At 40.9% G+C, this 16,085-nt stretch overlaps 1 protein-coding gene across 4 annotated transcripts in view; it reads left to right on the top strand.

The window, feature by feature from the left end:
* LOC147019533 (ADP-ribosylation factor-like protein 8B) overlaps positions 1–13,057 on the top strand; it is a 121,931-nt gene extending 108,874 nt beyond the window's left edge. Inside the window, exon 6 of one of the 4 annotated variants that reach the window (XM_085894087.1) lies at positions 11,322–13,057. In XM_085894087.1, coding sequence (XP_085750213.1) covers position 11,322 — 1 coding nt within the window. In that variant the 3' untranslated portion in view covers positions 11,323–13,057. The remainder of the gene's footprint in view (positions 1–11,321) is intronic. The other 3 variants (XM_085894085.1, XM_085894086.1, XM_085894092.1) reach the window with 3 other exon arrangements.
* The last annotated feature ends 3,028 nt before the right edge of the window (positions 13,058–16,085 follow it).

The following is a 16,085-nucleotide window of genomic DNA, read 5'->3' as shown; positions in this document are numbered from 1 at the left end:
CGCCCAAAACAGCTTCCTGCTTCTCATGGCGGTTAGCATGCCTCGATCAACGTTCTGTTGATTTCGTCCATTGGATGTATATCATGCGTTGTGTTTTGGTTGGCCATCACCCAAGGCAAGTTCTACAGCTGCTGATGCATAGCAAATCAAAGGCAGACTTGTTTGGGCAAGATTTATAAAGACATTTTTGACACTTGCTTACGCTTTGATTTGTGTAGTTTTCACGGTGTTTTGAGACTTCTCAGTATTATTTTGTAATCATAATGAGTTCATTCTTTGCTTGTGAACGATAAGGACAAGGTTTGAGTCTGATTCTATGCCATAAGAAATGCAACTAAGAATAGATAACTGTAATTATTTTTTTAGTGATTATAATGATTTTATAATGTGTAAGGCCTCAGCATGGACCGTGTGATGAAGGGCTAAATGCGTATCCATAGGTAAAAGGCACTAGCTAAACACAATTATAATTATGATGAGCAGGGACCCACGGAAATTCAGCGTAATGTAAAATGTGACTTCAAGTTCTCAACCTCCCCTCTCAACCCTCAATGAAGGTGAATACCTGAATGATTAAAACATACCTGCGTTGTTCATACGTTGTTCCTGTTCCCGTTGGTTAAGAACAATGTTAAAAGTAAATAAGTAAAAAACACTTTTAATTCACAATCTCACGAGATTGCGATCCTTCACTAAAGATAGCGGCTAAAAGCTAAATTATCTTTTAAAAAACACAACATGTGAGGTTTACAATTATGTAATGGAGAAATAATATACAACCAGAACTCTTCGGACAAAGACCTTTGTAATGAAATGGGTTCTAAGGTTTCTAGTCAAGTAGTTGAACCCTAAACTGCAATGGTGGGGGGGGGGGGGAAGAGACTCAACATTTTTTGGGATATTTTTTTTCTTTTAATATGTAACTGCTGGGGATTTTGAATTATCTTTTCATTACTTTTTCCTGAGTCTTGTGCACATTTTGATACCAAATGTGTCCAAATCAGACTTACTGTTCAGGTGTCATAGTAACATGTCCTACTTAGTCACAATTAATAGTCACATGTCCAATTTGGAAATTGAAGGGGTGATGATGAATGTCATCAGTGCATATGCCCCACATATGGGGTGTGAGATGGAGTATAAAGAAGATTTCTGGAGTGAGTTAGATGAAGTGGTGGAGAGTGTATCCAAGGATGAAAGAGTGGTGATTGGAGCAGATTTCAATGGGCATGTTGGGGAAGGGAATAAAGAGGATGAGGAGGTGATGGGTAGGTACGGTCTCAACAAGAGAAATGTGGAAGGGCAAATGGTGGTAGAGTTTGCAAAAAGAATGGAAATGGCAGTGGTAAATACGTATTTCAAGAAGAAGGAGGAACACAGGGTGACATACAAGAGTGGAGGAAAGTGCACACAGGTGGATTACATCTTAAGCAGGAGATGCAACCTGAAAGAGATTAGTGACTGTAAGGTGGTGGCAGGGGAGAGTGTAGATCGACAGCATCGATTGGTTGTCTGTAGGATCACTTTAGAGGTGAGGTTGAGGAAGAGAGTGAGGGCTGAACCAAGGACCAGATGGTGGAAGCTAAAGGAGGAAGACTGTGGCGTGAAATTTAGGGAGGAGGTGAGACAGGTGATGTGGATTTTTTAAACCCACCTTGTTGTGATCGTTGTCCTCCTGAAGGATTCTAACTGGTCGATTGTGGAATCCTATTTGACTTCAGACAGAGTTTAACGTTTGTCCGATTTGATTATAAAACCCTACAAAAAAACCCTATCGACACTGATAAAACTGATGTCCACACAAGTCCTTCCTTGTGAAACAATTTATTTCCTAATTATACACCATACACTTCTCACCTTTGTACAATGAACTTAAGAATCCCCATTTGATTGCAATATTATTTGGTTCTATTTCATTTATTCTTAGTTTAGTTAACAGTTAGACCAACCCGATTCAATTCACTTCTACATTACATCAGAGAGTTTTATTCTAACTTGGTACTTGGTCAGTTCCAAGGAGTACGAGCCACTGAGAAACTATACTTCCTCACGTGCTCGTACTGAGAACAATGTGCCTTTCAAAATATTTATACTTCCATGAGAGAGAGGTTGGGGGATATTCACCCAGACTGTAGACGTGTCCTTTAGACAAAAAGCCACTTTGTACATTTTCTAAGCAAAGGTTCATTTATCAGCTCGGTCACTCTGCTCCAGAACAACACATTTCTTATCATTTAGGGCAAAAGTCTTTTGGCCAGAAATGACAGCCAATTCAATTTGCAGCATAAAAGTTACATTTCTGAAACTCCATTTGTTACAATTTAAAATACATTAATATAAATTTTTCCCCCACACTGGCGTTGGATGGTGGTAAAGATAGGTGGGATGATTGGGCAACGACAGCAGAAGCTGTGAGGGAGATAGCTAGGAAGGTACTTGGTGTGACATCTGGACAGAGGAAGGAAGATAAGGAGACTTGGTGGTGGAATGAGGAAGTACAGGAAAGTATAAGGAAGAAGGGGTTGGCGAAAAAGAAGTGGGATAGTCAGAGAGATGAAGAAAGTAGGCAGGAGTACAAGGAGTGGCGGCAAAAGGCAAAAAGAGAGGTGGCAAAGGCCAAGGAAAAGGCATATGACGAGCTGTATGAGAAGTTGGATACAAAAGAAGGGGAAAAGGATTTATACCGATTGGCAAGACAGAGGGACCGAGCTGGGAACGATATGCTGCAGGTTAGGGTGATAAAGGACGCAAATGGGAATGTGCTGACGAGCGAGGAGAGTGTGTTGAGAAGGTGGATGGAGTACTTTGAGGAGCTGATGAATTAAGAAAATGAGAGAGAGAAGGTTGGAAGAGGTGGAGATAGTGAATCTGGAAGTGGGGTGGATCAGTAAGGATGAAGTGAGGACTGCTATGAAGAAGATGAAAAGTGGAAAGGCGGTTGGCCCAGATGGTATACCAGTGGAGGCATGGAAGTGCTTAGGAGAGATGGCAGTGGGGTTGTTAACCAGATTGTTTAATAAAGTCTTAGAAAGTGAGAGGATGCCAGAGGAGTGGAGATTAAGTGTACTGGTTCCGATTTTCAAGAATAAGGGTGATGTGCAGAGCTGTGGAAATTACAGAGGGATAAAGTTGTTAAGCCACACCATGAAGTTGTGGGAAAGAGTAGTGGAAGCTAGGTTGAGAGGAGAGGTGACGATCTGTGAGCAGCAATATGGGTTTATGCCAGGAAAGAGCACCACTGATGCGATGTTTGCTTTGAGAATGTTGATGGAGAAGTATACGGAAGGCCAGAAGGAGTTACATTGTGTGTTTGTGGATTTAGAGAAAGCTTATGATAGGGTGCCAAGAGAGGAGTTGTGGTATTGTATGAGGAAGTCGGGAGTGGTGGAGAAGTATGTGAGGATCGTGCAGGATATGTATGAGGACAGTGTGATAGCGGTGAGGTGTGCGGTAGGAATGACGGACCGGTTTAAGGTAAAAGTGGGATTGCACCAAGGATCGACTCTGAGCCCTTTCCTGTTTGCAATGGTGATGTACAGGTTGACGGACGAGATCAGACTGGAGTCCCCATGGACTATGATGTTCGCGGATGACATCATGATCTGTAGGGAGAGTCGGTAGCAGGCTGAGGCGAGCCTCGAGAGGTGGAGGTACGCACTGGAGAGAAGGGGAATGATAGTCAGTCGGAGTAAGACGGAGTACATGTGCGTAAATGAGAGGGAGGGTCGTGGTATGGTGCGGTTGCAAGGAGTTGAGGTGGGGAAGGTGGATTGGTTTAAATACTTGGGATCAACTGTCCAAAGTAACAGAGAGTGTGGGAGAGAAGTGAAAAAGAGAGTGCAGGCAGGATGGAGTGGGTGGAGAAGAGTTGCAGGAGTGATTTGTGACAGAAGGGTAGCTGCAAGAGTGAAGGGGAAAGTATATAAGACGGTAGTGAGACCAGCTATGTTGTATGGTTTGGAGGCGGTGGCGCTAACAAAAAGACAGGAAGCGGAGCTGGAGGTGGCAGAGTTGAAGATGCTGCGATTCTCGTTGGGAGTGACGAGGATGGATAGGATAAGAAATGAGTATATTAGAGGGACAGCGCAGGTCGGACGGTTTGGAGACTCAGTGAGAGAAGCGAGATTGAGATGGTTTGGACATGTGCACAGGAGGGAAACAGAGTATATCGGGAGAAGGATGTTGACAATGGAGCCGCCAGGCAGGAGGAGAAGAGGAAGGCCAAAGAAGAGGTTCATGGATGCGGTGAGGGCGGACATGCAGGTGGTTGGAGTGTCAATGGAAGATGTGGAGGATAGAGCGAAATGAAGATGGTTGATCCGCTGTGGCGACCCCTAACGGGAGCAAGCCGAAAGAGGAAGAAGAAGAAGAAGTCCTACTAAAACTGCAATTATTGCATATATGTATGTAGGACACAAACGTGTAGTTGAGTGTTACATGTGCTCTGGCATTGCTGGTGTAAAGGAATTGTCCAACAATTTCTTCTGAGTATTTTAACTTATTGCCTGAGCCAAACTGCATTGAACTAGAAGCAATAGAATGCTGTATATCGTTTTTGGTTCAATCTTTCAATGGTGAAGAATCACTTGGTAAATGAAAATTTTTTTTTTATCGTATCCAGATCCAGATCTTCACCAAAATTTAATCGATTTGCCCTTGTCATCCACTCAACCTGTCCACCAAGTTTCCTCTGAATCCGTCCACAACTTTTTCAGATATCATGCTACATATTGTTACGTTTGAGGGGGGGGGTATGCATTCAAAGGGTAATTAGGATGTTTAATTAGGTATGCCATGCTGTTCGAGTTTACCAGGATCTCGATGTAATAAGTAGTAATTCAGTGGTGATAAGTTGTCTCGTAAATGTTCATTTCTTCAAGGGGGAAATGATAAATGTCACGTAATTAGATAGGGACACGGGATAGGGTAAGTGTGTCTGCGTAAACCCCTTTTGGTATTCTCTGAAGACTGGCCGTGACGTCACAGGACAGTACAGCGGATGGCTCCGCCCCGTGATCACGATTGGCGGAAGGCGACGGCAGTCGGCCAATAAACGGCTCGATTGGAGGTGACGAGGGCAGAAGGATAAAAAGGTTCTGTTTGGGGTCGAAGAAGAAGAAGAAGAAGAAGAAGAAGAAGATTACAACCAGAACACTCGTGTTTTTTTGGTGTGGAACCTGTGCTGGCAGAGAGCGTCCTGGTTGCTGTGCTCTCGATCGTGCTCTTGATCGTGCCTGGGAGCCTTGCCGAGCCTCGCCGAGCCTCGTGCCTCGCTTTGGTTGGCTCTAGGGTTCTGCTGACTCGGATACGGGGTCGGGCGGCGGGTGGACCTGCCTCCCTCTCCTGCTCGCGGCTTGGCGCGGGAGCTGGTTCCCTGGCGGCTGTGGGCGGACTTGGGCCAGGACCAGGTGGTCGACAAAACCGCGGTTTCTCCTGCCCCCCCCCCCCTGGCGAGAGCAAGGCCGGCTCGTCCGGCGCCGATCCGGGGACAGTTGCGTCCACACCGCGGTCCAGCCTGACCACCAGAGATAGCTACGTTGTGTGTGCGTGTGTGTGTGTGTGTGTGTGTGTGTGTGTGTGTGTGTGTGTGTGTGTGTGTGTGTGTGTGTGTGTGTGTGTGTGTGTGTGTGTGTGTGTGTGTGTGTGTGTGTGTGTGCGCGCGTGTGCGTGCTTGGCTCCTTAGAGGGATTGAGAACTGTATATTCATTGGAATTGTCTGTGTTTTTCCCCACGCCCGATCCCACACCATCCCGTCGAATCGCCCCGGATCCCTCTTCTTGCCGAGTCTTGTTATTTCTGGTAAAAATTAAAAAAGGAATAAACATCATCAACTCAGTGAAAAGTGACTCGTGCCACCTTCCTCGTCCCGTTTGCGGTAGGGCGATTGAAACCGCCGTCTTTGGGTTATATAAAAATAAATCGCCTCCATCGTTTCGGCTCATTCTACGTTGGCGGGACTGTTCAAGTCCCGTGGACGTCACAATATCGTTTGTGGCCTTATCTCTCAATGGTGAAGAAGCACTTAAAAAATTCGAGGATCTGTTTCCAGATCTTCACCAAAATCGAATCGTTTTGTTCTTGTCACACACCCAACCTGTCCACCAAATTTCGTCCAAATCCATCAACAACTTTTTGAGATATCCTGTTCACACACAAACAAACAAACAAGGGTGAAAACATCACCTCCGCCCACCTTCAGTGATTGAGTAAATGAAAAAAACTCTAAAAAGATAGAAATCAGAAAAATGTCACAATGACACATGATTATCATGATAAATTGTGAAATAACCATCCCCTGAGTTAAGGAATGAAATTATATTGGGCATATTCCTGCAAATTACTTTACATTAGGTTATGTTGAGTTCACATTGACTTGTAGTAAAATCTCGGCTTTCAGGATTCCAGCAGTCTGATTTGTTTATACACATCATGAGTTGGGCCTTTTGTTTACTTATCCTACTAATCCCTTATCAGAGGTTCAATTGAAAGTATAAAACAAAGTGTAATGGGAGTTTCCTGTGGTCAAAGAAATACTGTATGTAGATTTCTCTGAATAATGCATAAAATTAGCATATTGCATCATTAATTCAGGAGTAATAAAAAAAATTCAAATATACTAGACGACCCGTGAACCCGTTGGGTTCCCGTTGTGACAGCGGTTGTTGAAAAAAATCATTTCAAGAAAAAAAAAGATAGCTCCAATGAACTATACCGCTGAGGTTGTTTGCATTAATCAAATACTCCCGAAGAGTGCTTAACTGAATTGGGAATTGATTTTTTTAAATAATTTTTTTCGTTGCCCGATTTGAACAAAACTTGAAACTGCACACCGCAGGCAAATGGTGAGTAAGGTGGCCCTAAAATTCTTGCGCTATCATGTACCGTTTTGGCTGTATTTTGGGAACAATATATATATATATATATATATATATATATATATATATATATATATATATATATATATATATATATATATATATATATATATATATATACACACACACACACAAGATGAGAGTGTTAGTAATATAAAGATATTGTGAACAAATTAATTACACAATCGTGTTCATTCCATAATAATCAAGTTCACAGTGTAATAATAACAATGCAAATTTTCAAGTTCATCAATCTATGGCTGAGATCTGGGGGAGGGGGGGGGGCAAAGTAGCCATGAATGGAGCCTTAGTTTGCTGTGATCATGAATGGGGCTAAGTAGTTCCCCACCCACAGTCAGGGAGAGCTCAAAATCTTCCAGTTCTGTTAGAGTTAAAAGAAAATTGTTGACTAGACAGACAAACAAATGACGGACATGCACAAAAACGAGTAACAATGGCCCAGAGAGGGGCAAAATATAAAATAGTCATTGTATGTGAGAGATCGTGGATGTTGTGAACACATGAGGTAATGATGATCATTTCATTTGAAAAAAACTAGAGAGTTCATGGAACACGTTACCCTGCACAGTGTTCAGGTACATACTTCAATTTAAATAAAAGAATTTTTAAAAATTTGCTTCAAAAACTGGAAGTTTAGCGCCATTGATGCAGTCTTATACACCACCTTATTTAACATGTCCTGCAAAACTGGAGGTTTTCGGAAGTGTAAAGAAAGCGATTTGTGTTCTACAGTGTTCAAGTATATAATTCAATTTAAATAAAGTAAAGATTGTAAAAGTCGTATAAATAAATTCATTCTGGAATTTATCGCTGTTGATGTCTATTATACCACCTCACTTAACACGTTATATTAGTTATTTGTTACTGTTGTCTATTATACCACCTTACTTAACACATTATACAAGGTGTCCCAAAAGTCACCTAGGGATTTAGAAATTAAATTACATTTCTGTTTTTTAATAATTTATGATTATTTTTATACCAAAAGAAAATTTACAAAATGGAGATAAATTTGCTTTATTTATGAAAAATGATGCAGCTAAGATGTCCTCCATTTTCGGCTTTGCAGAGATGGGCTCTTTCGACAGCATTTTCCATAACAGCGGACAATAACTCTGGCTGCAGCCCTAGAATTTCTGCACAGATGTTGCCCTTGAGCTGCTGAATTGTATGGGGCTTATTGATGTATACACTCTCCTTTAGGTAACCCCAAATAAAATAATCTGGAGGCATCAAATCAGGAGAACGTGATGGCCAAGAAATTTCTGAATTTTGCGAAATTATTCAGTGTCCATGCTCTTTGGGTGAGAATAATTGATCGATCAAATTTAAAATAAAATTCCACGATTTTAGTTCTTTGTTTAGTTGTGAATTTTTCCATGGGTAATTTCCAAATGTTAATCTAAATTCTGAAAAGAAAAGAAAAACAAACGATTAAAAAACAAATGTTATTTAATTTCTAAATCCCTAGGTGACTTTTGGGGCACCCTGTATTAGTTATTTGTGCCTGTTGTTTGTGTCCTTTATAACGTCCTTAAAAACAGTAAGTTTCCTGTTTGGAATGATTTTCAATTTTGTTTGACTGTTGGGCAGGCAGACAAAGTAAAAATGTTATCTCACTCCTTTCTGCGCATGTACGATTGAGATAAATTCAGAGCCAAGGTATGGTAAAACGGCAAACTTGTCATCCAATTCGTGTTCAAAATACAATATTCAATTTAAATAAGTTGTTCATCGATCATGAACTGACGTTTATGGACAGACAGGCAGACATGAACCAATTACTTAGCAATTTAGTAATCATGAAGTGAGGATGATGCAATGGACAAAGAGATATGATTCTACAATTTGGAGAATAACGGATTAATAAATGTAGGTATGCAACCAACTGGGACTTGGAAGGGTGAGCAAGTGAGCTTTTCTAGAGGAACACGTGTGACCTGGGATGGCTTGGAGGAGGGCAAAGGTAGGAAAGAGCAGGAGCAAGGCGTAATGTAAGCATGTATAAAATGGAGCCAGCATACCAACCTGCTGCTGATGTGAGAGTGACGATCATTTGGAATCCACCTGCTCTCTTGAATTCCCATTGGGGTTCAACTTAGAATAGATAACACATTACCCATCAATAGGCCTTGCTTTTGGCTGCCTCAAGACGAACAAAGTTGGAAGCAGGAGCACTAGTCCAGAGTGGAAAGCAATACTCCATGGAGCTCTTTATCAAAGCGTTGTATTTTCCCTTGAATCAGGAGTGGCTCAGAATGCCTTCGCTCTAGGCAGATAGTGAGACCAAGGAGTTCCACTGACTACCTCTTCCAGATAAGGGGATTGGATAGTTTGATTGCTCATCCTTGTGGAGAGATGATGTGAGAGTCTGTGACTTGCCAGTGTTGACGTTATATTACAAGTAACTGACAAATGGCTTATCTTGTCCAGATCTTTCTGAAGAGTTGTGTGTCATTCTACACAGTGTGGACTTATTGACAAAATGGTAAAGCTGGCTCTCACCACTGGTCTGATCACATTTCTGTACACCCACTTCAGCAATACAAATTCGAGCAATCTCATTTGAGTGTGAACAAAGGTCGGTTGAGTGTGTGAAGTTGGTGAGGTGAGGACTGAATGTTCGAATCAAAAGGTGTGATATGCTTCTACAATTGAGTCAGGAGCAGGAAGCAGGTCAGGAGTGTTGAGGGAAGCGAAAGAAAAAGAGGACACAACAAGGAATTGTGTGATCGAAGCTGAGGCAGAGATTTCAAAATTGGAAAGGCATTAAAGGACAAATGAGAAAAGGCAGAAGAAGAAGTTTTCCTCTTTTTTTTCTCCGTAACCCCTTTCTTACTTTTTTAGATCCTCGTGGAGGATCTCTAAGTCTTACTCACGTTGTTGTTCTTGTGGACTTTTTTGTTTCACAGCCTACAGTTTTCATCGAAACTTCCTGAAACTTGGCATATATATGTAAAAATACCCTGTGCAGACAGTAACCATCTCCGATTTTGAAAATTCCTCCTAGAAGAAAAGTTATGACGTCAAAATATCTCCGCTAATGGAAATCGCCGAAAAAATTATCTCCGAAACTAGGCAAGCTTTTTGAATTCTGTTTGCGTGAATCGAATAGGACATTAGCAGAGATGAATTACCACACATATGATACATCACTATGACGTCATAACAATTTTTATGACATCATTCCTATTTTTTGACCTTTTTTGTTTCATTTGTTTCACAGCCTACAGTTTTCATCAAAACTTCCTGAAACTTGGCAGATATATGTAAAAAAATACCCTACGCAGACAGTAACAATCTCCGATTTTGAAAATTCCTCCTAGAAAAAGGTTATGATGTAAAAATATCTCCGCTAATGGAAATCGCCTAAAAAATTATCTCAAACTAGGCAAGCTTTTTGAATTCTGTTTGCGCGAATCGAACAGAGCATTAGCAGATATGAATTACCGCACATATGATGCATCACTATGACGTCGTATCAATTTTTATGACATTCCTATTTTTTGTTTCAGAACCCAGAGTTTTCATCGGATCTTCATGAAACTTGCCATGTATATGCAGAAAGCCCACGCGCAGGCAGTAACCATCTCCGATTTTGGAAATTCTTCCTAGAAAAAAAGTTAACGTCATAATATCGCCGCTAATGGAAATCGCCTATACCATTATCTCCGAAACTAGTTTGTTTCACAGCCTACAGTTTTCATCGAAACTTCCTGAAACTTGGCATATATATGTAAAAATACCCTGCGTAGACAGTAACCATCTCCAATTTTGAAAATTCCTCCTAGAAAAAAAGTTATGACGTCAAAATATCTCCACTAATGGGAATCGCCGAAAAAATTATCTCCGAAACTAGGCAAGCTTTTTGAATTCTGTTTGCGGGAATCGAACAGGGCATTAGCAGAGATGAATTACTGCACATATGATACATCACTATGATGTCATATCAATTTTTATGACGTCATTCCTATTTTTTGACTTTTTTTTTGTTTCACAACCCAGAGTTTTCATCGGATCTTCGTGATACTTGCCATGTATATGCAGTAACCATTTCCGATTTTGTAAATTCTTCCTAGAAAAAAAGTTGACGTCATAATATCGCCGCTAATGGAAATCGCCTATACCATTATCTTCGAAACTAGGCAAGCTGTTTGAATTTTGTTTGCGGGAATCAAGCCGGGCATTAGCACAGATTATAATTTATCGCAAACCTGATCCATCACAATGACGTCATATTCGTTTTTTATGACGTCATCATTAAGAGGACGAGGATCTTGGCTCATTCGAGCTTGTTTTTTTTCTTTAAAGAGACACTTGTTGATTCTATAATACATTCAGAGTTGCTTCATTTGATTGCCACAGTAATGGAATCCAACAATGATATGTACAGACGGTGTTGTTATTTATTTAATGTTTTGACAGATATTACTCTGCAGTGGCTGCTGCAGCGTTCCCATGACAGCCGAAGATGAGTCACAGCTTTACGGTGGCCTGCCTTCTTTTTTTGAGAAGTTTACGAGATGAACACATGCAACATGTGATGAACTTCACGAAGCAATGGGTTTGAACAATTGATTGTACCTGTCCCAACCATTCAAGAGTTGGTCTGTCTGTTTGGCATGCTGTGATAAAGCTACTCAAAGGTTCAATGACCTCGCTTGGGCTGTCCATGATGTGTATGGCTTGTAGCATGTCTATAATGATGTGCTTCACTATTCTTTTCTGTTTTTCTCAAAATGCCCCCTTTTTTATAACTCCTACCCCACTAAATCCTCCACCCCTCATCCTGAGATTGCATTCATTTTTTTATTTTTAGTTCTGGAATCCTCTGATCTTGAAATCTGGTGCCTATATTGCCTTGATCAGCCTTTTTGAAATGCCCAATTCGCAGTTAAAGTGAACAGCAAGGATGGATGTAAGCAAAGTAGGAACGTGAGAGAGAAAGGACGATAGGAAAACGATGTTTAAGGGGTGTGTGGAAATCCCATTGTTTGCTTATACTGTACCTCATTCCCTGGGAAAAATCGATTGATGCTCGAATATAGATGTGACAACTCCAGTCAGTCTTTCTTCACGTCCTTGCATTTGCATTTCACTTTGTTTAATTCCTTCTTTTTTTGCAAAAAAGTCTTGAACAGAGATGAACTTTATTTTGTGCTTCTTCACATCAGATGAAAGGCAATGTTTTTAATGTGAAGGATTGACGGCTGTTCGCCTTTGTTCTTTGAGACGGTGTTGCAATAAATGAAATGCACACTAATCATGGAATTTCTGATGTACCATACTCTGTTACAGAGCGTCAGTGCTGTCGAAGCAGTTTATTGACGAGGGTTATACTTGGTGGTTTGCCATTACCTTCCCAGCAGTTCGGGTAGGAATTTGGAATTGGGCCAGAGTGTCAGCGATAGCTCACCTACAGTTCACGAAGGACACCTTTGGATCTTTAACATCCACCAGATAACGCAGGCAGATGGGACATTCGGATTAACGTCCGTCCGAAGGACAACAAACACATTGATGAATAACCATGCCTGTGAAACACCAGGATGACAGTTTATAGCTGGGTCAAGATTCAAACCCAGATTAGACAGCTTAGAGGTGAGAGTGGGTACCTCTTGCCTATCCTGCCATCCCAGAAGTTCTGGTGATTCTCTTTCATTTGAACATGACCATCATGGACCAATGGCACAGTAGCATCACATGAGTCATCATGAGGATAAATTGAATAACGTTGGGTGCCGGAGGAGACTATCTGTTGCATCCCAATGATGAAGTCCGACTTTTACCGCAAGAAACCCCACATGGATTACGCGCTACTCATTCCTGACCATTGGGCTCCTGGAATTTCCAAATCACTGTAACTCTCAAACATAGAGTTATATCAGGTGCATTCTAATCTGTGTATGTTCCTTTGGCTCAGATATAGGACACTGTACTGGCACTATCTCGGTATCTCACTTTGCCACTGAAATACTGACCGCTGTACATCGCACAAATTCGGCCTGGCCTACCCTTGAAGGAAATGCTTCATACCTTGCGTCATTTTATGAATGGAATAAACGTCCTGATTGATCCCCTAAGAATTGCCATTAATTTTGCACAAACCTCAAGAGTATTCCTTCATTGTGGTTTACAACTTATTTTGTCCAAAAACACAGCATGTTCATTTTTTTCCTTTGCACATATCCCATTGGAAATTTCGGAACATAAGATCACTGAATTGAGAAATTTCAAAGGGAACCTATTATGGGAGTTTTGGGGGTGGGACATTAAGGATGGTGGGAAGTGGAAAGATGAAAAAGGAGAGTTTCTTCTTCTTCCTCTTGCATTTGGCACTTTGTTGGGTCATGGTTGTGCTGCTAATGTTGTGCTCCTATACCAGTATACTGGTACTCATTTCACCACTCTCAGAAGGATGACAGGCTGGGTCAATGGACAGGCTGGCTAATGGAAATCGCCGAAAACCTGGTGTTAATGGAAATGGAAATGTAAATGGAAAACCTGGAAACCACCTGGTGTTAATTCAGCAGCCAACAGGGCTCAAACGCAGGACCCAAAGATCCTATGCCAGCCACCTTAACCACTGAGCCAACAACAGGCTGAGAGTAGTTTGAAAGAAGGCAAGTGAAGGGCTAAGGTGCAATTTTTGCATACGTCATAAGTAGACAGGACCTATCTGGGATTAGTTTTTCCATGAGCAAAGAGATGCACTGTTTAATTCCCTTTGTATGTTGTTACCCCACACGCACACTAAGTGAATTACAAGTGGGTTAAGCAATTGGTTCACTCTGTCTGTCTACACAAGTCAGTCTATGATTGAGGAGAAACTTGATCACAATTGAATTATCCATTTGGAACATGAATCGGGGCACGGACCTGCAGTCTTGGCGTACTTTGGCTCCGAGTTTGGCAAATTGCACAGAATCTCATCCTGAATGTGCTTACGCGAGAGTTGTAAGATTCTCTTTTTTACTCTGCCTGCCTGTCTGGCAGTCAAACAAAATTGAAAATCATTCCAAACAGGAGACTTACCATGTTTATGACGTCTTAACGATACAAACAGGCATGAAAACTAGTCACGTGTTCAATAAGGTGATGTAAAAGACTGCAATCAATGACAGTAAATTTCTGGAAAAAGTTTTTTTTTTTCTGACAACCTTTAAAACCTTTATTGTGTTTCCACTGAACTACATACTTGAACACTGTCGAACACAAATTGCCTTTTTTGGCACTTCCAAAAACCTCCATTTTAGCAGCACTTGGACAAAATGTTACACCATTTTAGGCCATCTCGACCAATCAAATATGCTGCTCACGCTTTCAGCGTTGGGGGAATATCGAAATTCAGATAAAATGGCGGCGCGAAGGAGAAATATAGATTGGGCTCGAAACGCAAAGCACGAGTTTAAAAGACCATTCCCATGTCCATTTTATCAAGACTAACCTGGTTTGGCTCGCTGAGCTTGTCTCTCCCCACGTCATTGCAGAGATTGACGTCACAGATTTGCTGTGTTGGCATGATTTACACCAATCATAATACAAACTTTTCTTTTCTTCAAATTTATTTGTAATATTGCTGATATTGTATTTATTTGAAATTTATTTGTGATCTAAGAAGGTCCAAGTGGTCTAAATAGTCTTATATTTCTGAAAAGTGTAGGGGGTCTAAATGGTGTTCGGGTTAAGTGTCCTCATCACCCCACCCCCCCCCCCCAACCAGGATTGATGTTGGCTTAAGCTCCCAGGATCTTGAGTTCAAGCCCCTGTCGGGCCACTGAATGGACACCAGGTAGGGTTGACTCAACCTTCCGCGCTCAGCAAAATGAGTACCAGCGTGCTCGTTCCCATCGTGTGCTGCCTTTTCGGCTGCTGGTTGCATCATTGGTTAGGGGTGCAGCTATGCCGCTGATGCAGTGCCCCTATTGCCAGTTTTACTGGTGCTCATTTTGCTGACCTCGAAAGGATGACAGGCTGAGTCAAACCCTTGGTGTTAATTCAGTGGCCAACGGGGCTTGAACTCAGGACCCGAGGATCTCCAGATATCACCCGAACCACTAAGCTAACACCAAGCTAGTGTGCTGGTCCAAGCAACCACCCGAACCGCTAAGCCAACACCAGGCTAGCGTGCTAGTAATAGGGGCCCTGCATCAGCGGCACAGCTGCGCCCTCAGATAATCCCCACAGAAAATGATGCAATGAAACAGCCATAGGCTACATACGAATAAATAAATCAATAACATTCTCTCAACACCACCCAAAAATGTAAAGGATTTGAGGATTCACTTTGTCAATCAAAATAAATAATGAATTGCTTGAATGGTAAAAAATTTGTTGACGCCAAGAAATGATGACTCCGTCCAAGCTCAGTGACTGTGTTTACCTTGTGTAACAGTCGTGTGTGTGTGTGTGTGTGTGTGTGTGTGTGTGTGTGTGTGTGTGTGTGTGTGTGTGTGTGTGTGTGTGTGTGTGTGTGTGTGTGTTTATGTGTTACCTCTAAGCTACCCTGTCGGACTAAGACAATTTCCACATGAGCAAGGCATGTTGGACGCCCCTCATAAAACATGTTTGGACAAAAAAAAGATGTCGCTTCATACAACTACCTTTTGGTTTACCTGTTCACCCACACTGTTTGGATGAGTCTTCAACACTCATTTCCTTACATCGAACCTTGTACCTCACACATCCTGCTTTAATGCACAGCAAGTTCATGATGCACCTTAAGTATACAAATTAGTCGTCATGGTTTGAAAACAAGATGCTGTGATGAAAGACCCTAAAAGTGAATCGACAGTGTGGATTTTACTTGTAAACTCACACCATTCTCCCACTCTTAACAATTGTTGGATAAAGAGGGTGATATTACAATGCGTAATCCACATTATTGTACATTGGTCCTTGTTTTTGCTCAAGTATATTCTTTGTGTGTATATATATGTATATGTATATGTATATATATATATATATATATATATATATATATATATATATATATATATATATATATATATATATATATATATATATATATATATATGTATATATATATATATATATATATATATATATATATATATATATATATATATATATATATATATATATATATATATATATATGTATATGTATATATATATATATATATATATATGTATATATATATATATATATATATATATATATATATAT

This window comes from Eptatretus burgeri, chromosome 9 (assembly GCF_056783735.1).
Source record: "Eptatretus burgeri isolate ZD-2024b chromosome 9, Ebu_testis_v1, whole genome shotgun sequence".
Lineage (NCBI taxonomy): Eukaryota > Metazoa > Chordata > Myxini > Myxiniformes > Myxinidae > Eptatretus > Eptatretus burgeri.
The sequence above is the reverse complement of the archived record's forward strand: the minus strand, read 5'-3'. Positions and strand labels throughout refer to the sequence as shown.